The 26,441-nt window shown below is 42.6% G+C and overlaps 1 protein-coding gene across 1 annotated transcript in view; it reads right to left on the bottom strand.

The window, feature by feature from the left end:
• sspo (SCO-spondin) overlaps nt 1–26,441 on the bottom strand; it is a 334,645-nt gene that overhangs the window by 19,678 nt on the left and 288,526 nt on the right. Inside the window, exons 97-100 of the mRNA XM_063050934.1 lie at nt 25,210–25,337; nt 18,051–18,187; nt 8,047–8,093; nt 7,464–7,672 (exon numbers count right to left, since the gene is read on the bottom strand). Of these exons, the coding sequence (XP_062907004.1) occupies nt 7,464–7,672; nt 8,047–8,093; nt 18,051–18,187; nt 25,210–25,337 (521 nt within the window). The remainder of the gene's footprint in view (nt 1–7,463; nt 7,673–8,046; nt 8,094–18,050; nt 18,188–25,209; nt 25,338–26,441) is intronic.

Raw genomic sequence — 26,441 nt, 5'->3', positions numbered from 1 at the left:
GCAGTTTAAATGATTCACCACAGACTAGATGGGCTGAAGGACCTTTCTTTGCTGTACTTTTCTATGACTCTATCTGTGGCATTCAGGACAGGTGATCCAGAATTATACAAGAAGTTCAGCAACAACTCAAAGGGCTGAATGGCCTACTCCTGCACCTATTGTCTATTAACAACTCAAGGAAGTCTATTTTGAGAGCCAAAAAATAACTGATTGAAGTTAGAGATGGAATCAGATGTACATCAGCTCTGGTAAGGTATTATTTCCTACAAGGTAAAACCTAACACCACGAATGGCTGTGATGCCTCTCTCCCAAATGCACGCTTTGAAAGGGATAATAAAACTACACCAGAGTGAATCCCTGCCCTGTCTGATGACCCAGTTATTTGTCTCTCGAAGGTCTATGTCAGAAAATCTTCCAAGAGGGTAAACCCTTGCAAGGTGTAAAGGCCCTGATGGTGTACCTGGCAGGGCACTGAAAATATTTGCCAACCAATTTGAGGGAATGTCCAAGAATATATTCTAGCTTGCTTCCGTACACGTCCTCATTACCATCTGAAGTTCTGCCAATGAATAGTTGGGTCATCGGCAAGTTTATAGATGTAGTTGGAGCTGAGGTTCTAGATATTAGAAAATGATCCCATCTGTCTGCTCTATCTATGCCTCTTTTAACCTAATACACCTCTATCAGGTGACCCTCTTGGTGTCTGCACTCAGAGAAAATGACCCAAATTTGTCTAAGCTCTCCTTATAATACATGCCCTCTGAACCAGCCAGCATTCTGCTTTAAACCATAGGTCGGCTGGTGGAGAAGGCAATACCTCATGTTTATGTTTATTGGTCAGAGCTCGGTGTGTGAGTTGGAAGCCATGTTGCTGCTGCATTTGGAGTACTGTGCAGTTCTCATTGCTCCATTATTAGCCGTTTTGCAGATTAAGACTCAGTTGCCTATATAGGCCAGATTACATCATTTGAATGGCATGAATTAGACTCTCAAAGCCAACTTTCTATTCCAAGCTGTGTCATGAGAAGACATTAGAAAGTGAACAGAGGAAAAAAAGCGAAAGCTTTCCTTGAAAAATGCAACATTGCTATCAACTTCTTTGAACCTTTGGCCATGACACCTCAAGTGGAGAATGAGCATTGGGATGGTATTGAGAAGCTCAAACTTGTGGTTAGCTCATTGTAGACAGTGCATGGTACATACCATTTCACAGACTAATAGGCCTATTAGTTACTCTGTAACCACATAAACATAGTGGAAACAAATCACCCTTGATCCTGAAGGGATTGCTTGGAAAATACCAATGCATTTTTTAAGTATATTAAAGCATGAGGGTGACCAGGGAAATAGCAATGACCAAAAGTGGTCATCAATTAACAAACAATTACAGCACGGAAACAGGCCATCTTGGCTCTTCTAGAACCCGAGAACATAGGCGAGGTTTTAAATGAATACTTATCAGTATTCATAAAGCAGAAGACCATTGCAGCTTTACAATTCAGGGAGGGAAAGCTTAGAAAAAGCTAGCATATAAATGAAGATGTCTTAACAGGCTTACAGGCGGCTAAATCTCAAGACCGGTTGCAATGCACCGCAGGCTGCTGTGGGAGGAAAGAACCATAGAACCATAAAAACTACAGCACAGAAACAGGCCCTTTGGCCCTTCTTGGCTGTGCCGAACCATTTTCTGCCTAGTCCCACTGACCTGCACACAGACCATATCCCTCCATACACCTCCCACCAATGTATCTGTTCAATTTATTCTTAAATGTTAAAAAAGAACCCGCATTTACCACCTCGTCTGGCAGCTCATTCCATACTCCCACCACTCTGTGTGAAGAAGCCCCCGCTAATGTTCCCTTTAAACTTTTCCCCCCTCACCCTTAACCCATGTCCTCTGGTTTTTTTCTCCCCTTGCCTCAGTGGAAAAAGCCTGCTTGCATTCACTCTATCTATACCCATCATAATTTTATATACCTCTATCAAATCTCCCCTTATTCTTCTACGCTCCAGGGAATAAAGTCCTAACCTATTCAACCTTTCTCTGTGACTGAGTTTCTCAAGTCCCGGCAACATCCTTGTAAACCTTCTCTGCACTCTTTCAACCTTATTTATATCCTTCCTGTAATTTGGTGACCAAAACTGAACACAATACTCCAGATTCGGCCTCACCAATGCCTTATACAACCTCATCATAACATTCCAGCTCTTATACTCAATACTTTGATTAATAAAGGCCAATGTACCAAAAGCTCTCTTTACGACCCTATCAACCTGTGACGACACTTTTAGGGAATTTTGTATCTGTATTCCCAGATTCCTCTGTTCCACTGCACTCCTCAGTGCCTTACCATTAACCCTGTATGTTCTACGTTGGTTTGTCCTTCCAACGTGCAATACCTCACACTTGTCAGTATTAAACTCCATCTGCCATTTTTCAGCCCATTTTTCCAGCTGGTCCAAGTCTCTCTGCAGGCTCTGAAAACCTTCCTCACTGTCTACTACACCTCCAATCTTTGTATCATCAGCAAATTTGCTGATCCAATTTACCACATTATCATCCAGATCATTGATATAGATGACAAATAACAATGGACCCAGCACTGATCCCTGTGGCACACCATTAGTCACAGGCCTCCACTCAGAGAAGCAATTTTCTACCACCACTCTCTGGCTTCTTCCATCGAGCCAATGTCCAATCCAATTTACCACCTCTCCATGTATACCTAGCGACTGAATTTTCCTAACTAACCTCCCATGCGGGACCTTGTCAAAGGCCTTACTGAAGTCCATGTAGACAATATCCACTGCCTTCCCTTCATCCACTTTCCTGGTAACCTCCTCGAAAAACTCCAACAGATTGGTCAAACATGACCTACCACGCACAAAGCCATGTTGACTCTCCCTAATAAGCCCCTGTCTATCCAAATGCTTGTAGTTTCTGTCTCTTAGTACTCCCTCCAATAACTTACCTACTACTGACGTTAAACTCTCCGGCCTATAATTTCCCGGATTACTTTTCGATCCTTTTTTAAACAACGGAACAACATGAGCCACTCTCCAATCCTCCGGCACTTCACCCGTAGACAGCAACATTTTAAATATTTCTGCCAGGGCCCCCGTAATTTCAACACTAGTCTCCTTCAAGGTCCGAGGGAACACCCTGTCAGGTCCCGGGAATTTATCCACTTTAATTTTCCTCAAGACAGCAAGCACCTCCTCCTTTTCAATCTGTACAGTTGCCATGGTCTCACTACTTGATTCCCTCAATTCCGTAGATTTCATGCCAGCTTCCTTAGTAAATACAGATGCAAAAAACCTATTTAAGATCTCCCCCATTTCCTTTGGTTCCGCACAATGCCGACCACTCTGATCTTCAAGAGGACCAATTTTATCCCTTACAATCCTTTTGCTCCTAATATACTTGTAAAAGCTCTTTGGATTATCCTTCACTTTGACTGCCAAGGCAACCTCATGTCTTCTTTTTGCCCTCCTGATTTCTTTCTTAAGTATTTTCTTGCACTTCTTATACTCCTCAAGCACCTGATTTACCCCCTGTTTCCTATACATTTCATACAACTCCCTCTTCTTCTTTATCAGAGTTGCAATATCCCTTGAGAACCAAGGTTCCTTATTCCTATTCAATTTGCCTTTAATCCTGACAGGAACATACAAACTCTGCACTCTCAAAATTTCCCCTTTGAAGGCTTCCCACCTACCAATCACATCTTTGCCGGAGAACAACCTGTCCCAATCCACGCTTTTTAGATCCTTTCTCATTTCTTCAAATTTGGCCTTCTTCCAGTTCAGAACCTCAACCCTAGGACCAGATCTATCCTTGTCCATGATCAAATTGAAACTAATGGCGTTATGATCACTGGAACCAAAGTTCTCCCCTACACAGACTTCCGTCACTTGCCCTAATTTGTTTCCTAACAGGAGATCCAATATTGCATCCCCTCTAGTTGGTCCCTCTATATACTGATTTAGAAAACTTTCCTGAACACATTTTACAAACTCAACACCATCTGGACCCCTAACAGTATGGGAGTCCCAATCAATGTATGGAAAATTAAAATCCCCTACCACCACAACTTCATGTTTCCTGCAGTTGTCTGCTATCTCTCTGCAGAAGACTGCTGGGTGCTGGAAAGAAGACTTCAAGGGTCTGGATAGAGATTTTTAAATCTTCATTGGCCACTAGAAAGCTATCAAATGACTGGAGGACGGCACGTGTGACATATTTATTCAAAAGAAGCAGCAGACATAAACCAAGTAATGATAGCCCTGTGAGCCTCCTGTCAGTGTCAAGGTATTAAAGTTCAAAGTACATTTATTATCAAACTATGTATACTATATACAACTTAGAGATTTGTCTCCACATGGGCAGCCAGAAACCCAATAGAACCCATTACAAAAAGACTGTCAAACAACCAATGTGCAGAGATAAAGGAAATTGAGCAAACAATGGAAGTAGGCAAATAATATTCAGAACTAAAGTCAGGGGATCGGGACCAGTGTTGAGCTCGCTGCTCAGTGAGATTTACTCCTCTGCACTGAACTGAAGTTGTGGCCTGCAACTAACAGGCTCCCGGACCTGCTGCAGTGATGGCTGGCTTTGTGACTGAACTCACTTCCGTGAACTTTAGTTCCAAATGTTATGTGGTTAATGTTTATTGTTTGCATGATTTGTTCTTTTTTTGCACATTGGGTGTTTGACACTCTTCTTTTTTAATGGGTTCTATTGGGCTTCTTTGTTTTGTGGCTGCCTGTAAGATGAACATCAAGGTTGTATATAGTATACAGTGGCATGCAAAAGTTTGGGCACCCCTGGTCAAAATTTGTTACTGTGAATAGCTAAGCGAGTAAAAGATAAACTGACTTCCAAAAAGCATGAAGTTAATGATGACACATTACTTAAATACTTTAAGCAAGAAAATTTGATTTCTATCTTTTACAGTTTCAAAATAACAAAAAAGGAAAAGGGCCCGAAGCCAAAGTTTGGGTACCCTGCATGGCAGTACTTAGTAACACCCCCTTTGGCAAGTATCACAGCTTGTAAACACTTTTTGTAGCCAGCTAAGAGTCTTTCAATTCTTGTTTGGGGGATTTTCACCCATTCTTCCTTGTAAAAGGGTTCCAGTTCTGTGAGATTCTTGGGCTGTCATGCATGCAGTGCTCTTTTGAGGTCTATCCACAGATTCTAGATTATGTTTAGGTCAGGGGACGGTCAGGGGACTGTGAGGGCCATGGCAAAACCTTCAGCTTGTGCCTCTTGAGGTAGTCCATTATGGATTTTGAGGTAGTCCATTGTGGATTTTGAGGTGTGTTTAGGATCATTATCCTGTTGTAGAAGCCATCCTCTTTTCATCTTCAGCTTTTTTACAGACGGTGTGATGTTTGCTTCCAGAATTTGCTGGTGTTTAATTAAATTCATTCTTCCCTCTACCAGTAAAAATTCCCCGCGCCCGCTACACAAGCCCAAAGCAGGATCGATCCACCCCCGTACTTAACAGTTGGAGAGGGGTTTTTTTCATGAAACTCTGCACCCTTTTTTGTCCAAACATACCTTTGCTCATTGTGGCCAAAAAGTTCTATTTTAACTTCATCAGTCCACAGGACTTGTTTCCAAAATGCATCAGGCTTGTTTCAATATTCTTTTGAACCTTTTGAATAGAACTTTTTGTCCGCAATGGGCAAAGGTATGTTTGGACAAAGAAGGGTGCCGAATTTCATGAAAAGAACCCCTCTCCAACTGTTAAGCACGGGGGTGGATCGATCATGTTTTGGGCTTGTGTTGCAGCTAGTGGCACAGGGAACATTTACTGGTAGAGGGAAGAATGAATTTAATTAAACACCAGCAAATTCTGGAAGTAAACATCACACCGTCTGTAAAAAAGCCGAAGATGAAAAGAGGATGGCTTCTACAACAGGATAATGATCCTAAACACACCTCAAAATCCACAATGGACTACCTCAAGAGGCACAAGCTGAAGGTTTTGCCATGGCCCTTGCAGTCCCCTGACCTAAACATAATCTAGAATGTGTGGGTAGACCTCAGAAGAGCACTGCATGCATGACAGCCCAAGAATCTCACAGAACTAGAAGCCTTTTGCAAGGAAGAATGGGTGAAAATCCCCCAAACAAGAATTGAAAGACTCTTAGCTGGCTACAGAAAGCGTTTACAAGCTGTGATACTTGCCAAAGGGGGTGTTACTAAGTACTGCCATGCAGGATGCCCAAACTTTTGCTTCGGGCCCTTTTCCTATTTTGTTATTTTGAAACTGTAAAAGATGGAAATCAAGAAGTAATCTTGCTTAAAATATTAAAGAAATGTGTCATCTTGAACTGATTTCCAAAAGGCATAAAGTTAATCTTTTACTCGCTTAGCTATTCACAGTAACAGAAATTTTGACTAGGCGTGCCCAAACTTTTGCATGCCACTGTACATACTTTGGTAAATGTACTTTGAAATCTGAAGCCCTCCCTCCTGCACCATCTCCTTAGCCAAATGTTAAACTATATTATCTTCCTATTTCTGGCCTCACTAACACGTGACATGGGTAGGGATCCTGAGATCACAACCCTGGAGATATCTTTCTTTAATTTAGCACCTAACTCTCTGAACTCATTTTGCAGGACCTCATCACCCTTCCTACCCATATCATTGGTACCCACATAGACCACAACCTCTGGTAGCTCACCCTCTTCCTTAAGAATGCTATGGACTCAGTCCAAGATGTCCCTGATTCTGGGACCCACATATGATCCCGGAATCTTGTTCTTGTCCACAGAACCTCCTGTCTGTTCCCTAACAAATGGAATCCCCTATCATTATAGTTCACTGCTTCTCCTCTCCCTTCCCTTCTGGGCTACAGAGCCAGACGCAGTGCCAGGAAGCTGTGGCTTTCTTCTGCTAGGTTATATCCCCAACAGTACCCAAAGCAGTAAACCTGCTTTTGAGGGGAATGCCCACAGGGGTACTCTGAATTGGCTTTCTATCCCCTTTTACCTTCTTGATGGCCACCCAGTCACCTGCGTCCTGCACTACGACTTTCCTGTATCGCTTGTCAACCTATCAGCCTCCAGCACGATCCTGGAGTTCATCCAGCTCCAGTTCCAATTCCTTAACACAGTCTGTAAGAAACTGCTGCTGGATGGGGTATTGAAATAGGATGGAGTGCAAAATGAAGCTTTGCTACAACTGCGCAAGACATTCTTGAAACAACATCTGTTCATAACTTATTTCTTTTGGGTGTTTCTAAGAAGAGCCACCAAATACCGTGAAATATTTAAATTCCGTTCTTAGTTACCATGCAACCACGCTTCTCAAATGTCTATCAGATCAAACTCTTATCTCCAATTGTCTCACTTGCTTTTCTGCTTTGTTACAAATGTTTCATGCACTAGTTTCCATGAATGGGTGTAGCCTGGGAAGGGGTCCTGATCTTTAGGCACTCACCGGGTAGATGACATCACCAGCGATGCACTCACAGTAAGCTGCAGTCACGCAGTAACCCGAGGTGTTTCTGTATCTCCCTGCTTCACACACACAGTCTTCTCCAGCCGAACTGCAACTGGTCACGTTCATTGAATGAACGTCACGGCACGACCGCTCACAGGACTGAGGGTCCATGAGCCCTCCATTCCAAACCTCACCCTCGGGGCACTCTGAGGGATGTACAATTCACAATAATATGATATCACAGCCAATAAATCCCAAGAAAATAAGCGAGTCATTTTGGAATAAAGCATTCTAAATTCTGCATCATAGCCTTATCTCAGCTCCAATAAAATAAAGCTAGAAATAAAAATCCCTCTGAACTGCTGAAAATAGAACAACATGGTGTGGAATTGGTAGTTTAATGAGAATGGGGTATCCAGGGTGGGAGTACCTGAAGTTGAGGTCTCCATGTTGGAGGGCTTACTAAGGACAGGGGTCTTCACATAAATGGGCAAGGCACAAGATACATAAGGCCAATAGGGGAAGCTGAACTGCATTTTAATCATTTTTTATGTCAAATCTCCTACAAGCTCATCCTTACCTTTACAGTCTGAATCAGAACAATGGAAAACTCCTTTTCGACATACACTGTAAAAAAAAAAAAAATTCTCAAATAATAAAATGAAGATAACAACTCATATCCTGTCTGCATATCTAAACCCAATGGTATGAACTCTGAATTCTCCCCCCATGTTTCTTTCTCTTTCTGCTGATCCACCCAGATTTCTCTGAAACTTCCCCTGCATCCACCACCATAGCCTCATCACCAGATTTCATAGGGTCATAGTCAAACAGAATGGAAATAGGCCCTTCAGCTCAATTTGTCCAAGCTAACAATCCCCATCTCAGCTTGGCCCATACTCCTCTAAACTTACGCTATAAATGTACCTCTTGAATATTGTTAACGGACCTGCCTCAACCAATTCCTCTGGCAACTCATTCCACACACTGACCAGTCTCTGGGTGAAAAAGTTGCCCCTCAGGCTCCTGCGAAATCTATCCCCTCTCACCTTAAACTTATGCCTTCTAATTCCTGATTCGCCAACCCTGGAAAGATTTTGCACCAGCACCCTCTATGGTTGAAATGACAATAAAAAGTGACTTGACTATGTCCTCAATTTTATACACCTCTATAAGACCACCCCTCTTCTGGCACTCTTACTGGCTTAGTAGCATCTTTCTATTATCAGAATAACACCATATTCCAAATGTGGCCACACTAACATCCTTTATAGCTGCAACATAACAACCCAACTTCTAAATACAATGTCCTGGCTGACGAAGGCCAGCATGCTGAAAACCCCTTCACTACCCAGTTTATCTGTGACTCCACTCTCAGGAAACCATGCCTCGTAACCGTAGGCCCCTCTGTTATCTGTGACTCCACTCTCAGGGAACCATGCACTCGTGACCCTAGGCTCCTCTGTTCTGCAACAATCCCCAGGGACCTGGTTTGTCTTCCCAAATGCAACCCCTCACTCTTAGCTGAATTTGCCATTTCTCAATCCACTGCCTGCGACTAGCTCAGATGGGGCGTTTTGGACAGCATGGACAAGTTGGGCTGAAGTGTCTTCTTTGTATGACACTACACTATGACCACTACCCCACCCTCCCTCAACTGTCTGCATCAGCCCAATATCCCCTCCTCACCTAGTTCCACCAATCACCTACAGGCCTCTGCCTCACCCTTCCCTCACACCTCTCTACTGTCCATCTCCCTTTTATGCTTTCCGTCCTGATGCAGAGTCTCAAACCAAAACATCATCTATCCATTTAACTGCACACTGCCTGTCCTGCTGAGTTACCACAGCAGTTTGATTTTCATTGTCAAATAGTAAATTTCTACAATTTTTCATTTAATTATAGTTTCAGAGAACTTCTGAATTACCATAAGATCCTGTATAGGAGCAGAATTAGACCACTTGGTCCATTGAGTCTGCTCTGCCATTTCATCACAGCTGATCCATTTTTCCCCTCAGTCCCAGTTCCTGCCTTCTCCCCATATCCCTTCATGCCTTGATTATTCAAGTATCTTATCAACCTCTGCCTTTAATATATGTAAAGACTTGGCTTCCACAGCCGCCTGTGGCAATGAATTCAATGGATTCACCACTCCCCAGCTAAAGAAATTCCTCCTCATCTCATTAGAACTGTTACTTTAAAAATTAAATTAAAAAAAGCAAAATCAGAACAAATACATGGGGATTTGACCAATCAACCTGTGTTGACAAACACTTTGTCAATATGTATAATCCCAGTTAGTTCTACCACACTGCTCCCCCTTCCCTCTCCTTTCCTTCCTTATCAATCTAATTTCCAATATTGGTACGGCTTCTCTATCATTCACTAAAGTTGGTTACAGACTCGAAGCCTCACAATTGTCCATGGCATGAAGCTTCTCCAGTGTTCTCTTAGGGTAAATTGTTTTTCATGATTCATGTGCTAATCCCGGGAGACAGTTAAAGAGTCAACCATCAGCTCTATGATGTATAACCTGATAGAGGCGAGAATGGATGTATAGGGAGTTAGGCAGGAGCTCACAGCTTAGTAACACATCAGTTATCGTTCTCCCATTACAGATTCTGCCTGACTTGCTGAGTTTCTCCAGCAGCTTTTGTTTTTGCTTCAGATTCCAGTATCTGCCGTCTCTTGTGTCTCCTGCCAGTATCTGACATTTCCACCAGGAAAAAGACTGTCTACTCTGCCTTTATCCCTAATAATTTTACATACTTCTATTAAGTCACCCCTCTGTCTTTGATGCTTCAGAAAATAATCCAAGTTTGTCCATCCTCTTATAGCTAATACTCTCTAATCCAGGTAATATCTCAGTAAATTTCTTCTGCACCTTCTCCAAAACCACCACATCCTCTGTCATGGGATGACAGAACTGCATATGCTATCTCACTATCCCTATATCCTCCTTGGTAAATACCAATGTGTTGTACTCGATTAATATCTCACCAACTTCCTCTTGCTCCAGACGTGGATTTCCTCCCTTGTCCTTCAGTGGTCCTGCTCTTTCCTTAGTTACACTCTTGTTTCTAATGTATGCATAAAAGGCCTTGGGATTCTCCTTAATCCTACTTTGCAAGGACATTTCGTCACCCTCTTTAGCCCTCCTGATTTGCTTTTTAGGTTTTTCCAGTTTCTTTATATTCTGTAAGGGCCTTGTCTAATTTCAGTTTCCTAAATCTTACATAAAATTCCTTTTTCTAAAAAAAATTTACATCTCTCATCATCCAAGTTCCCAAACCTTGCTATCCTTGCCTGAATTCCTCACAGTAACATGTTAGTCTGGAATTTTGACCAGCTTGCCTTTAAAAGACTCTGATATATTAGAGCAACACACATAAAAGTTGCTGGTGAACGCAGCAGGCCAGGCAGCATCTCTAGGAAGAGGTGCAGTCGACGTTTCAGGCCAAGACCCTTCGTCAGGCCTGCTGCGTTCACCAGCAACTTTTATGTGTGTTGCTTGAATTTCCAGCATCTGCAGAATTCCTGTTGTTTGCACTGATATATTAGATATGGACTTGTCGATAACAGCCACTCCCAATCCATTCTCCCGAGTTCCTGTCAAGAACACAGAACATGGAACAATACAGCATTGGTGCTTCAGCACAAACTCAGACATCCCACCCTGCAAAAACTAATTTCAGGGAGGTAGCACCATCAATTTGCTGGAGACTCCCAGGACTTCCGGGAGAGGTGGGATGTCTGCAATAGAGTAGCTCCTTAGCAGCTAGTCAACTAGTTTAAATAACGTTAGCTATGCTAATGAATGAATGATACTTGTTAAACTCGCTTCAACATGTCTTTTACATTTTAACCCACCATGGGCAATAGAAAAGTCACTGTTGCAAACAGTGCAGCGAGCAACACTGTCATTATTTTTGACCCCTATTAGGTAGGGGTACACTTTAGTGTAGTCTGGGGTGACATACGTTTTATATTTTTTTTTGGAACTTGCTCTCTCGCTTTCTCTTGCTTTCTCTCTCTCGCTCTCAAAAAAGTTGATTTCCAGGACATTGTATATAATTTGCGGGCATCAGGGAGCCACTATTAATTTGCGGGAGACTCCCAGAACTTCCGGGAGAGGTGGGATGTTTGCAAACTGTTGTGCCAACTATATATAAGCCTACTTCACAATCAATTTAACGTTTCTCTTCTACACAGCCTTATAACCCTGCATTTTTCTTACATCTGTGTGCCTGTCCAAGAGTCTCTTAAATACCTCTATTATATCAGTCTCTACTACAATTCCCAGCTGTGCATTCCAGACTCTCATCACTCTATGTATATAAAAAAAAATCCTACCTCAGAAATCTCCCCTAAACTTTCCTCCTCTCACCTTCAGTAGATGTCCTCGAGTGTTGGCGATTGCTACTCTGAGTAAAATGTGCCAGTTGCCCATTTTGTCTATATGGCTCCATCAATACACCTCCATCAAGTCACTTCTCATTGCCCTTCACTCCAAAGAGAAAAGCCCGAGCTTGCTCAACCTTTCTTCGTAACACATGTTCTCTAATCCAGACAGCATCCTAGTAAATCTCCTCTGCACCCTTGCTAAAGCTTTCACATCATTTCTGTAATGAGGTGGCCAGATCTGGTGTTAGATTTCAGTAATACTCTAATACTAAGATTAGTATCTTATACTCTAGTACTAAAAACACGGTACTCCTAGTGTAGTCTAACCAGGGTTTATAGAGCTGTAACATTACTTGAACTCAGTCTTCCAAATGATGAAGACCAACACATCATACACTTTCTTAACCACCTTATCAACATGTGCAGGAACTTTGAAAGATTTATGGACTTGGACCCCAACATCATTCTGGTCTTCCACGCTGCCAAGAATCATCAACCTTGTACTCTGCCAGCAAAGTGTATTACTTCAGACTGTTCCATATTGAACTCCATCTGCCACTTCTCAACCCAGTTCTGCATCCTGTCTTTATCCAATTGTAATCTAGGATAACCACCTAGACAGTGAAATATTCTTCCCCTGATTTAGCATTTTTCCCTGAGGTCTAGCTTTTCTGTATCCATAGAGCCACAAGAGAATGAAGATACTAAATCTGGAACAACAGACAATCTGCCAGGGGAACTCAGCATCTGTGAAGCACAGGAATTTTCAATGTTTCTGGTTGAAACCTTGCTTCAAAACACCCTTATCCATAACTATCTGAAAACTTGTGGAGTTGTGCTTACTGCTCCCAAGCCAGTCTCACACTGAAGCTTCAGTCACTAGGTTAGATTCATTTCCCAATACAATGTTGAATATGGTCCCATCGCTGGAAATTCTCCTGGATGCACCTAACGCATCTGGGGACAATCCAGTATTGACAATATTGCCTCCTTAATTCAAAGTTCAATGTAAATTTATTATCAAAATACATGTATATCACCATATACAATCCAGAGATTCATTTTCTAGTGGGCATTCACAATAAATACAAGAAACACAATAAAACGGACAAACAACCAATGTGCAAAAGACGACAAACTGTGCAAATACAAAAAGAAAAAAATGTATAATAAATAAGTAATAAATATTGAGAATATGAGATGAAAAGTCCTTGAAAGTGAGTCTATAGATTGTGGGAACAGTTCAGTGATGGGACGAGTGCAGTTGAGTGAAGTTATCCCCTCTGGTTCAAGAGCCTGATGATTGAGGGGTAATAACTGTTTCTGAACCTGGTGGTGTTGGTCCTGAGGGTTCTGTATCTTCTTCCCGATGGTAGTAGTGAGGAGACTGGACGGTGGGGGTACTGGGTGATGGATGCTTCTTTCTTGTAACAGCGCTCTGTGTAGATGTATTCAATGATGGGGAGGGCTTTACAATGATGAACTCAGCAGTATCTGTTAATTTTTATAGGCTTTTCCATTCAAGGGCAATGATGCTTCCATACCAGACCATGATGAACTCCACACACCACACCTCTGTAGAAGTTTGGCAAAGCTTCAGTTGACATGCTGAATCTTCACAAACTTCTAAGAAAGTAGAGATGTTGCCAAGCTTTCTTCATACTTGGCACTTACATGTGGACCCAGGACAGATCGTCTGAAATGATAACACTGAGGAAAGTAAAGTTGGAAACACTCTCCACCTCTATCCCCCAATGACGACTGGCTCATGGACCTCTGGTTGCCTAATGATCTCCTTGGCCTTGCTGTCACTGAGTGAGAGATGGTTGTCGAGGTACCACTCAGCCAGATTTTCAGTCTCCCTCGTCTATGCTGATTTGTCACCACCTTTGATTGAGCCAACGACAATGGTGTCACCAGCAAACTTGCATACAGCATTGGAGCTGCACTCAGCCTCATGGTCATTAGTACAAAACGAGTAGAGCAAGGGGCTAAGCACACAGTCCCTGGTGCACCTGTGACGATGGAGGTTGTGGAGGAGATGTTGTCGCCAATCCAAACTGACGGGCATCTGAAAATGAGGGAATTGAGGATCCAGTTGTACAAGGAGGTATTGAGGGATAGGTCTTGAAGCTTATTGATTAGTTTTGAGGGGATGATGGTACTGAATGCTGAGCTGTGGTCAATGATGAGCATCCTGATGTGTATATCTTTGTTGTCTAGATGTTCCAGGGTTGAGCGAAGAGCCAAAAAAAAAAACGCACCTATTGCGATAGTAGGCAAATTGGGCCAGATTCAAGTCAGGAGATAATATGTTTCATCACCCACCTCTGAAAGCATTTCATCACAGTGGAAGTCCAGGAAATGCTACTGCACAATAGACATTGATGCAGATTACTACCTTCTTCTCAGACACTGGTAATAATTGAAGCAGGTGGGTACCTCACTGCCAAAGCAAGAGGTTAAAGATATTAGTAACCATTCCAGCCAGTTGATCAGCACAGGTCTTTAATACTCAGCCAGGTATCCTGTCAGAGCCGGATATTTTCCATGGATTCACCCCTTTGAAGGATGCTCTCACATCCACCTCAGAGACAGAAATCACAGGATCATCAAGGGCTGTGGGAGTTCATGACGGTACCTCAATCCGAGATCATACCTGGACCTTTTGTATTTTAACTGATCGCCAGACCTGAATGCTACTGATATAGTCGTCAGCATATTGTGGATCTCATGGTTCATCCATGGCTTCTGTTTGGGGAAGACTCTGAATGGCTTTGTGAAGACACACTTGTCTACGGCTGTTTTTATTAAGTCTGTGACAACCGTGGTGTATTCATTCAGAGCCTCTGACAAGTCCTTGGACTCAGCCCAGTCCACAAACTCAGAGCGATCTCTGCCTCCTGCGGCCACCCCTTTGTTGTCCTCATCTCCGGATCCTTGCTCTTTAGCTTCTGCCTGAATGCAGGAAGGAGGACAGCCAAGTGATCAGATTTCTCAAAATGCAGTCTAGGCAAGGAACGGTAGACATTCCTAACCGCAGTATAGAAGTTGAGTGTGTTGAGACCCCTGGTACTGCAGGTGATATGTTGATGATAACTGGGCAGAGATTTCTTCAAACAAGTCTGACTGAAGTCCCTGACAATGATTTGAAAGGCATCAGTGCAGGCTGTTTCTTTTTTGCATTGGTGAAGACAGCATTCAGTACCTTAAGTTCCTACTTAACACCAGCCTTTCGTGGTATATAAACTGCAGTTAGGATCACAGTGGAGAACTCTCTTGGTAAGTCGAACTTTCTGCACTTAATCATTAGATGTTCCAGGTCAGAGCAAGTCCAACAAGACTGTTACATCCAAGTGTCACTAAGAGCTTATCATGAAACACTGACCCTACCTTTTCCCTTCTCCAAGAAAGAACTCTGGTCATTCAGTGTATTGAGAATCCCTTGGGTCTTACCAATGTACTCAGTGTCTCTGGAGTGAGCCATGTCTCCGTGAATCATAGGAGCAGCAATTCCTTATTTCCCTCCAATACAGTAGTTTTACCCCTGGGTCTTCAATCTTGTTCTCCAGTGACTGTACATTTCAAAGTAAATTTATTATCAAAGTACATACATATTGTCACATGTAACCCTGAGATTCATTTTCTTGCGGGCATACTCAATAATTCCACAATTGAATCATAACTGTAACAGAATTAATGAAAGACTGCACCAACTTGGGTGTTTTACCAGAGGTCAAAATACAACAAACTGCAAGTACAAAAAGGAAGAAATGATAATAATAATTAATAAATATCAAGAACGTCAAATGAAGAGTCCTTGAAGGTGAGTCCATAGGTGCTCACTTTCAAGAACTGCTTTCAAAGATACTGGGTACAGGAAGTTTCATACCCCGGTATTTAAGTCTGGCTTGAAGTCCTCACTCCTCCTCCTCTTTCAGCCACAGTGATGTACCTTCATCCACTTAGAGGTGCCAGACCTGCATGCTTGAGAGTTAATTTCGCCACGTTCTTTAGAAGATCATAAAATTGCTAGTTTGTTAAGACAGCTCAAAAGGGAAATTACAGGCTCCAGATTGCAGCAAGAATAGTTTAGAAGTTTATTTCGAAGTTTTGTAAGCTGTCTGCTACATATCACCATGTTTCACCAACACCATATTGCTAAATCAGCACGGCGGGATAGAATACATAGAAATCTACAGCACATTACAGGCCCTTTGGCCCACAATGTTGCGCTGACCATATAACCTACTCTAGAAGCTGCCTAGAATTTCCCTACTACACAGCTCTCTAATTTACTAAGCTCCATGTACCTATCTAAGAGTCTCTTAAAAGACCCTATTGTATCCGCCTCTACCATCTTCATTGATAGTGTATTCCACGCACCCATTACTCTGTGTGGAAAAACTTACCTCTGACATCCCCTTTGTACTTCCAAGCACCTTAAAACTATGCCCCCTCATGTTAGCCATTTCAGCCCTGGAAAAAAGCATCTGGCTATCCACACATTCAATGCCTCTTATCACTTATACACTTCCATCTGGTCACCTTGCATCCTCTGTCACTCCAAAGAGAAAAGGCCAAGTTCAATCAACCTATTCTCGTTTGGCATGCTCCCCAATCCAAGCAACATCCTGGCAAATCTTCTCTGCATTCTCTCTATAGCATCCAGATCCTTCCTGTAATGAGGTGACCAGAACAGAACACAGTACTCCAAGTGGGGTCTAATATATAGCTGTAACATTACCTCATGGCTCTTGAACTCAATCCCACGATTGATAAAGGTCAACACACCATACGTCTTCTTAACAACACTGTCAACCTGTGCAGCTTTGAGTGTCCTATGGACATGGACCCCAAGATCTCACTGATCCTCCATACTGCCAAGAATCTTACCATTAGTATTATATTCCATCTTCAAATTTGACCTACCAAAATGAACTACTTCACTCTTATCTGGGTTGAACTCCATCTGCCACTTCTCAGCCCAGTTTTGCATCCTATCGATATCCCAGTAACCTCTGACAACCCTCCAAACTATCCACAACACCCCCAACTTTTGTATCATCAGCAAACTTACTAACCCACCCTTCTACGTCCTCATCCAGGTCATTTATAAAAATCACAAAGAGGACGGGTCCCAGAACAGATCCCTGAGGCACACCACTGGTCACCGACCTCCATGCAGAATATGACCCATTTACAACCACCTTTTGCCTTCTGTGGTCAAGCCAATTCTAGATCCACAAAGTAAAGTCTCCTTGGATCCCATGTCTCATTACTTTTTGAATGAGCTTCATATGGGGAACCTTATCAAATGCCTTACTGAAATCCATATACACTACATCACTGCCCTACCATCATCAATGTATTTTGTTACTTCCTCAAAGGATTCAATCAGGTTCATAAGTCATGGCCTGCCCTTAATAAAGCTATGCTGATCAACCCTAATCTGATTATGTCTCTCCAAATCCTCATAAATTTGGCCTCTCAGGATCTTCAACAACTTGTCCATCACTGAAGTAAGACTCACTGGTCACAGTTTGAGGATAAAGGGGGTGCCTTTTAGGACCGAGATGAGGAAAAACTTCTTCACACAGAGAGTGGTGAATCTGTGGAATTCTCTGCCACAGGAAACAGTTGAGGCCAGCTCATTGGCTATATTTAAGAGGGAGTTAGACATGGCCCTTGTGGCTAAAGGGATCAGGGGGTATGGAGGGAAGGCTGGTACAGGGTTCTGAGCTGGATGATCAGCCATGATCATACTGAATGGCGGTGCAGGCTCGAAGGGCCAAATGGCCTACTCCTGCACCTATTTTCTATGTTTCTATGGTCTATAATTCTCTACTTCCTTTCTTGAACAAGGGAACAACATTTGCAACCTTCCAATCCTCTGGTACTTCTCCCGTCCCTATTGATGATGCAAAGATCATTGCAAGAGGCTCAGCAATCTCCTCCCTTGCTTCCCACAGTAGCCCGGGGTATACAGTATCTCATCTGGTCCCAGCGACTTACCTAACTTACTACCTTTCAAAAGCTCCAGGACATTCTCTTTCAGCCAGACAAGGTCAGCAACTGCAGCGGGTATAGGGTGGAGCAGGTTCTCTTAAACTGGAAACTGTGATTTGTCAGAACTGTTCTGGTTGTTTTCGCTGAGGTGACGTCTCTGGCCATACTCACCACACACTGCACCGATGATGGATCACTGCTCCTGGTGGGTAATCGATGTGTGAAACGTTACCAAACCATGGCGTTAGTGAGCTCGGTACAGAACAATGACAATCTTCGAGAGACACACAAAATCCATCCTGCAGGAGCTGAATAACAATAATTGATGTCAGAGGAAAAGTTGAAGCTAATATAGAAATGCAAATAAGAATTCTATGTATCTGGAGAATAACTTTGGGCAAAGAGCTGAAACAGTCCCGATACCATTGGTCCAGATGGATCTTGGCATTCATGCATATGGTTCCCTGAAAGTGGAGTCTCAGGTGGGCAGAGTGGTGAAAAAAGCTTTTGGTGCACTGGGCTTCATCAGTCAGGTTATTGAGTATAAAAGTCGGAAGGTCACTGTGTGGTTGTGCAGGATGCTGGTGAGGCTGCCCTTGGAATATGGTGCTCAGTTTCAGTCACCCTAATACAGGAAAGATGTTATTAAACTGGAAATAGTGCAGAAAAGATTTACAAGGATCTTTTCAGAACTTGAGGAACCATGTTATAGGTAGGGGTTGGACGGGTTAGGAGATTTTTCTTGGTGTATAGGAGACTGAGAGGTGATTTCATTAAAGTGTATAACATGACAGGGAGCATAGATAGGGTGAATGCACTCAGTCTTTTTCCCCATGGTTGAGAAAACAGGAACTAGATAGCACAGGTTTAAGGTGAGGGAGCAAGATCTAATAGAAACAATTTTTTTAAATGCAAAGCAAAGTATAGAAACATAGAAAACCTTCAACACAATACAGGGGATTCCAGTCATTGGTTAATTGGGGCATCTGCTTATTTGGGACAACACTTTTTTAAAAAAAAACAAAAAAACAAATTGAGAAAATAGCTAGGATTCCCCCATTTATATGGCACACCAAGCATTTAATTAGGACAGGAGGCTGTTACTGGAGTGTTTCAACCTAGCATTAGATGCATGCACTTGTGTGGCCGTTAGGCACTACACCGTGCTTAGAACAAGCAGTTTTTAAATAGTGTCAGCTTTGTATGCTTGTGGTCAAAAAGCAGTGACTTCTCCCCGAATATGTGTGACAGTTGGCAAAAAGTAAGCAGTAAGATAATTCAGAACTATTTTGCTCACTGCGGTTTCAAGTATTCAGGCTTGGGATTCCAGGAATGGCCGGGAGTGAAAATGAAATGATATCACTACTTCAACAAATTAGAAACTACAAAGAAATTGAAGCTACCAACAACCATGTTCGACACAGCATTGTGGGCCGAAGGACCTGTATTGTGCTGTAGGTTACCCATGTTTCTAATCATCTTGAATGTTATGGTGAAAATGAAGGTTTAGTGGACGCAGTTGTCGAAAATTATATCAAGGCAGTCCATTATCTACACTAGGTGTCTGCTGATTTTGTTCATTTACAGTTAATCAAAAGAACGTAGCAGCATACACTGGATCTATTGATAACTGTTAGGAACTAATACAGTTTTATAGTACCGTTGTAGTATTGATAGTTCTCTAATTTGTTCTTTGTTTTCCCATAGTCCTTAACCCCTTTAACCAATCAGGAACCTATCAACTTGTGTCTTAAATACACTCAATAATTTGATCTCCTCAGCTCTCTGTTGCAACAAATTCCACAGATTCACCATCCTCTGTCTGAAGAAATAATTCATCTCAGTTTTAAAGACATATCCCTTTATTTTGAGTCTGTGACCTTGGAACTAAGACTCTCCTACTAATGGAAATAATCTATCCATGTGCATTTGATCTAGGCCTTTTGCTGTCCTATAGCTTCAATGAAATCCCATCAAACGTAAGCCCAGGGACCATTCTTGTGAACCTGATCTGGACTTTCTCCAGGGACAGCACCACCTTCCTTAGAAAACTACTGACAATATTCCAGACGCTGTCTGACCAATGCTTTATAATGCCTCAGCCGTACACCCTTGCTTTTATATTCTAGTCCTCTCAACATTGCATTTGCCCTCCTTACTACCAACTCAACCTGTAAGTTAATCTTGAGGGAAGCTTGACCAAGGACTCCCAAGCCCCTTTGGACCGATGATTTTAAAATATTCTCCCCATTGAGGAAATAGTTTACATTTTTATTCTTCCTTCCCACATACAATGCCCCACACTTCCCTAGCTGCAATTGCACAGCCACTTCTTCATCCACTCTCCCAAACTTTCTAAGTCCTTCTGGACACACTCTGCCTCTGTGACACTACCTGGATTAGTATCATCTGCAGACTTGGCCACAATGCTATTAGTCCCTTCATCCATATGTTTTAAGATACTCAGCATGTCCTCTGCTGTCAATGGACTATTCTCAAGACATCCCCATTAAATTTCCAGAGTTCCCTTGTCTTTCTCCACAGCAACAGAGGAGAAATATCTACTGAGGATCTCACCCACCTCCCATGATTCCACATATAGATGTACACCGTGGTCTCTGAGGGCCTCTAATTTGTTCCTAGTTACTCTTACAAGAGGGGTGTAAAATGAGGGTAGAAGCAAAAAGTAACAAGGTGAAAAGTAAAAGTGGCAGGCCGGCAAATCCAGGGCAAAAATCAAAAAGGGCCACTTTTCAACATAATTGTATAAGGGCTAAGAGTGTTGTAAAAGCGAGCCTGAAGGCTCTGTGTGTCAATGCAAGAAGCATTTGTAAGAAGGTGGATGAATTGAATGTGCAGATTGTTATTAATGAATATGATATAGTTGGGATCACAGAGACATGGCTCCAGGGTGACCAAGGATGGGAGCTCAACATTCAGGAGGGATAGACATGAAAGAAAAGGAGGCGGGGTAGCATTGCTGGTTAGAGAGGAGATTAACGCAATAGAAAGGAAGGACATTAGCCGGGAGGATGTGGAATTGATATGGGTAGAGCTGCATAACACTAAGGGGCAGAAAACGCTGGTAGGAATTGTGTACAGGCCACCTAACAGTAGTAGTGAGGTTGGGGATGGCATTAAACAGGAAATTAGAAATGTGTGCAATAAAGGAACAGCAGTTATAATGGGTGACTTCAATCTACATATAGATTGGGTGAACCAAATTGGTAAGGGTGCTGAGGAAGAGGATTTCTTGGAATGTATGCGGGATGGTTTTTTGAACCAGCATGTGGAGGAACCAACTAGAGAGCAGGCTAGTCTAGACTGGGTATTGAGCAATGAGGAAGGGCTAATTAGCAATCTTGTCGTGAGAGGCCCCTTGGGTAAGAGTGACCATAATATGGTGAAATTCTTTATTAAAATGGAGAGTGACATAGTTAATTCAGAAACAAAGGTTCTGAATTTAAAGAAGGGTAACTTTGAAGGTATGAGAAGTGAATTAGGTAAGATAGACTGGCAAATGATACTTAAAGGGTTGACAGTGGATATGCAATGGCAAGCATTTAAAGATCGCATGGATGAACTACAACAATTGTTCATCCCAGTTTGGCAAAAGAATAAATCAGGGAAGGTAGTGCACCCGTGGCTGACAAGGGAAATTAGGGATAGTATCAATTCCAAAGAAGAAGCATACAAATTAGCCAGAAAAAGCAGCTCACCTGAGGACTGGGAGAAATTCAGAGTCCAGAAGAGGAGGACAAAGGGCTTAATTAGGAAAGGGAAAAAAGATTATGAGAGAAAACTGGCAGGGAACATAAAAGCTGACTGTAAAAACTTTTATAGATATGTGAAAAGAAAAAGATCGGTTAAGACAAATGTAGGTCCCCTACAGACAGAAACGGGTGAATTGATTATGGGGAACAAGGACATGGCAGACCAATTGAATAACTACTTTGGTTCTGTCTTCACTAAGGAGGACATAAATAATCTTCCGGAAATAGTAGGGGACAGAGGGTCTAGTGAGATGGAGGAACTGAGGGAAATACATGTTAGTAGGGAAGTGGTGTTAGGTAAATTGAAGGGATTAAAGGCAGATAAATCCCCAGGGCCAGATGGTCTGCATCCCAGAGTGCTTAAGGAAGTGGCCAAGAAATAGTGGATGCATTAGTGATAATTTTTCAAAACCCTTTAGATTCTGGACTAGTTCCTGAGGATTGAAGGGTGGCTAATGTAACCCCACTTTTTAAAAAAGGAGGGAGAGAGGAACCGGGGAATTATAGACCGGTTAGCCTAACATCGGTGGTGGGGAAAATGCTAAAGTCGGTTATCAAAGATGTGATAACAGCACATTTGGAAAGCAGAGAAATCATAGGACAAAGTCAGCATGGATTTGTGAAAGGAAAATCATGTCTAACGAATCTCATAGAATTTTTTGAGGATGTAACTAGTAGAGTGGATGGGGAGAACCAGTGGATGTGGTATATTTGGATTTTCAAAAGGCTTTTGACAAGGTCCCACACAGGAGATTAGTGTGCAAACTTAAAGCACACGGTATTGGGGGTAAGGTATTGATGTGGATAGAGAATTGGTTGGCTGACAGGAAGCAAAGAGTGGGAATAAACGGGACCTTTTCAGAATGGCAGGCAGTGACTAGTGGGGTACCGCAAGGCTCAGTGCTGGGACCCCAGTTGTTTACAATATATATTAATGACTTAGATGAGGGAATTAAATGCAGCATCTCCAGGTTTGCAGATGACACAAAGCTGGGCGGCAGTGTTAGCTGTGAGGAGGATGCTAAGAGGATGCAGAGTGACTTGGATAGGTTAGGTGAGTGGGCAAATTCATGGCAGATGCAATTTAATGTGGATAAATATGAGGTTATCCACTTTGGTGGCAAAAACAGGAAAACAGATTATTATTTGAATGGTGGCCGATTAGGAAAAGGGGAGGTACAACGAGACCTGGGTGTCATTGTACACCAGTCATTGAAAGTGGGCATGCAGATACAGCAGGCGGTGAAAAAGGTGAATGGTATGCTGGCATTTATAGCAAGAGGGTTCAAGTACAGGAGCAGGGAGGTACTACTGCAGTTGTACAAGGCCTTGGTGAGACCACATCTGGAGTATTGTGTGCAGTTTTGGTCCCCTAATCTGAGGAAAGATATCCTTACCATAGAGGGAGTGCAAAGAAAGTTCACCAGATTGATTCCTGGGATGGCAGGACTTTCATATGATGAAAGACTGGATCGACTAGGCTTATACTCATTGAAATTTAGAAGATTGAGGGGGGATCTTATTGAAACATATAAAATCCTAAAGGGATTGGACAGGCTAGATGCAGGATGATTGTTCCCGATGTTGGGGAAGTCCAGAACGAGGGGTCACAGTTTGAGGATAAAGGGGAAGCCTTTTAGGATCGAGATGACGAAAAACTTCTTCACACAGAGAGTGGTGAATCTGTGGAATTCTCTGCCACAGGAAACAGTTGAGGCCAGTTCATTGGCTATATTTAAGAGGGAGTTAGATATGGCCCTTGTGGCTAAAGGGATCAGGGGGTATGGAGGGAAGGCTGGTACAGGGTTCTGAGTTGGATGATCAGCCATGATCATACTGAATGGCGGTGCAGGCTCGAAGGGCCGAATGGCCTAATCCTGCACCTATTTTCTATGTTTTCTATGTTTATTCCTTAATATTAATTAGAAAATCTTATTTGGATTCTCATTTATCTTCTCTGCCAAAGATAACTCTTGACCCTTTTTTGCCTTCCTGATTTTCTTTTTATGTATACACTTACATCACCTATTCTCTTTCCAGGGATTTTCTTGATCCCTGCTGCCTGCCTCCTGCCTGACCCCTGCCTCCTCCCTTTCCCTGGTCAGTTCCTCAATAACTCTTGTCAGAATACTCCTGTCAGCCTTGCTCTTCAGTCTAATAGCAACATGGAGACCTTAAACTCTCATTGTCTCACTTTTAAAAAATCACTCACTTCCTTGTTATCACTTTGTCTGCAAACAACCTGCTCCAATCAAGTTTTGCAAGTTCCTTTCCAGTGCTGTCAAAATTTGCCTTGCCCCAAATTAGAATGAACTTGCATGACAGCTCGGTCCTTTTCCATAGCAATTTTAAAACTAAAAAAAAAATGGTCACCAGTTCAAAAGAGCTTTCTCACTGACTCCTCAGTCATTCATCATAGAGTCAGAGACTGAGACAACATGGTAACAGGTCCTTTGGCTGCCCATGATACCCACTAAGCTCATCCATCCGTCGGTATTTGGCCCTTATCCCTCTAAATGCTCATATCAGTGTATTTATCTAAATGTCTTTTAAATGTTATTATTATGCCTGCCTCAACCACCTCCTTTGGTAGTCGTTCCAAATATGCACCATCCACTGCACCACCATAAACGCTGACATCTAATTCTTAGTTCCCCTACCTGAGAAAAAGGCACTGCACATTAATCTTCTGCTGAAGCCTGATGATCTTGTACACCTCTATAAGAACAGATTTCGAACAGTACAGTACTGTTCTATTCTGTACAACATACCTTTCAGCCCACAATGTCGTGCCGACCTTTTAACCGATTTAAGATCAACCTAAACTCTTGCTCCCACATAGCCCTCAATTTTTCTTTCATCCATGTGATTATCTCAGAGTCTCTTAAATGTCCCTAATATATCTGCTACACTTAAACCCTTATATCAATGTGCGTTACACGCCCCCACCATTCTGTATAATAAAAACCTACCTCTGACATTCCCCCCTATACTTCCCTCCAATCACCTTGAAATTATGACCCCTCATATTACCGCCCTAGAGAAAAGGTGTTTGCTGTACACTATGGATGTCCTACCCCACTTGGTCCTCCCAAAGTGCATAAATAACAAATAATAAGGGTCTTAACAGTGGCTGCTGTGGCACACCACTAGTCAGTGGTTTCCATTCTGGGAAACAACCTTCAACCACCCCCCGCTGCTTCCTACCTCTGGGTCAATTCTGAATCCACCAAACTATCTCTTCGTGAATTCCATGGGACCTAACATTCCAGAACAGCCTACCATACGAGACCCTGCTGAAGGCCTTGTTAAGGTCCAAATGGATGCCGTACACTGTCTCACCCTCAATGACCCTTTTTGTTACCTCCTGAAAAAAGTACAATTTTCCACACAAAGTTGTGCTGTCTCCTCCTAAACAGACTCTGGCTATCCAGATCTTAGAACCCTTAAATCTCCCTACCATTAATGTAAGGGATTCCTCGGAATTCTCATCAGTCCATATGGGACAGAACTAGACCCGTGTCTAGGAGGTAACAGGATGAGCCAACTCAACTCACTTGTCCACGTGGGCACAGGCAACCAGCTTTGCAGTCCTCTTGCTGACATTCCACATCAGGTCGAAGATCTGAGCAAGTACGTGGACAGATGTTGGCACAACTGCTAAAGACCTGGTTCCCTGGACAGCCTGGGAAATTGCACATGAAAAGCAAACCATTACTACAACAAAGCCATCATAAATTATTGTAGGACAAACAAAGATTGGCACAACATAGGAGGTCATTCAGACCACAGTGTCTGTTCCAGTTCTTTTAACATTTGTGGAGTTAATTGGCAAAATATGTTTTTAGAAACATTAGCAGCAATAGTTCATTCAGTGCAACAGGCAGTTCTAACATAAACTAAGACTGTGGCATATGCTAAACTTACTATCCCCCTTTGATGTCCACATTTCTTTCTCTGAATAAAGTCAGCTATGGAATGCTGCCAGGCTTTTGAATCTGATTCCCATTCCAGATTCCTACACAGAATCATATGTCACAGCATGAAAATGGAATATTCAGGTCATTGTCAATCCTGCCTGGAGTGAAAGACCATGCAGAGTAGGTCAGATCGGCTGCAACACACACAAAATGCCGGAGGAATGCAGCAGGCCAGGCAGCACCTATGGAAAAAGAGTAAACAGTCGACGTTTGGGGCCGAAACCCTTCATCAGAACCCTCAGCTGGTCAAGTTATGCTGCAACTACAATTGGAGCATAGAAGACAGTCAGGTGCCTTTCGAGAGCTGAATAAAATCATGAGTGGTATTAGATAGGGTGAATGCTCACAGCCTTTTTATAGGAAAGAAAATCAAAAACTTGAGGGCATATATTTAAGGTAAGAAGTGGAAGGTTTGAAAGAGACTTGAGGGGTAAAGCTCTTTACACAGAGGGTGATGTATATATAGAATGAGCTGCCAGAAACATTTTGAAACAAGTTCAACATTTAGAGTAATAGAACACTACAGCACAGAAACAGGCCCTGCGGCCCATTTAGTCCATGCCTATTAGTCAGCCTAGTCCCATCCTGACAACAGCCCTGCATACCGTTCCCAAACCTGCATAATAAGTGCTGCTCACTTATAGGAGGAAGCTAGAATGAGAGACACAAAAAGGAAAAGTGGATCTAGAAAATCAAGAGCCACCAATGCTGTGGCACCCCTACACTCTTGTAAAAGGATCTTTTGAGCCCAGATTGGCATCTCTATATACACTGTTAAATGTTGTGGTCTTAATCAAGAACAAGAGGTG

Source organism: Mobula hypostoma, chromosome 1 (genome assembly GCF_963921235.1).
Source record: "Mobula hypostoma chromosome 1, sMobHyp1.1, whole genome shotgun sequence".
In the NCBI taxonomy this organism is placed as follows: domain Eukaryota; kingdom Metazoa; phylum Chordata; class Chondrichthyes; order Myliobatiformes; family Myliobatidae; genus Mobula; species Mobula hypostoma.
Note: the sequence above shows the minus strand (reverse complement) of the source record. Positions and strands in the feature narration are given on the sequence as shown.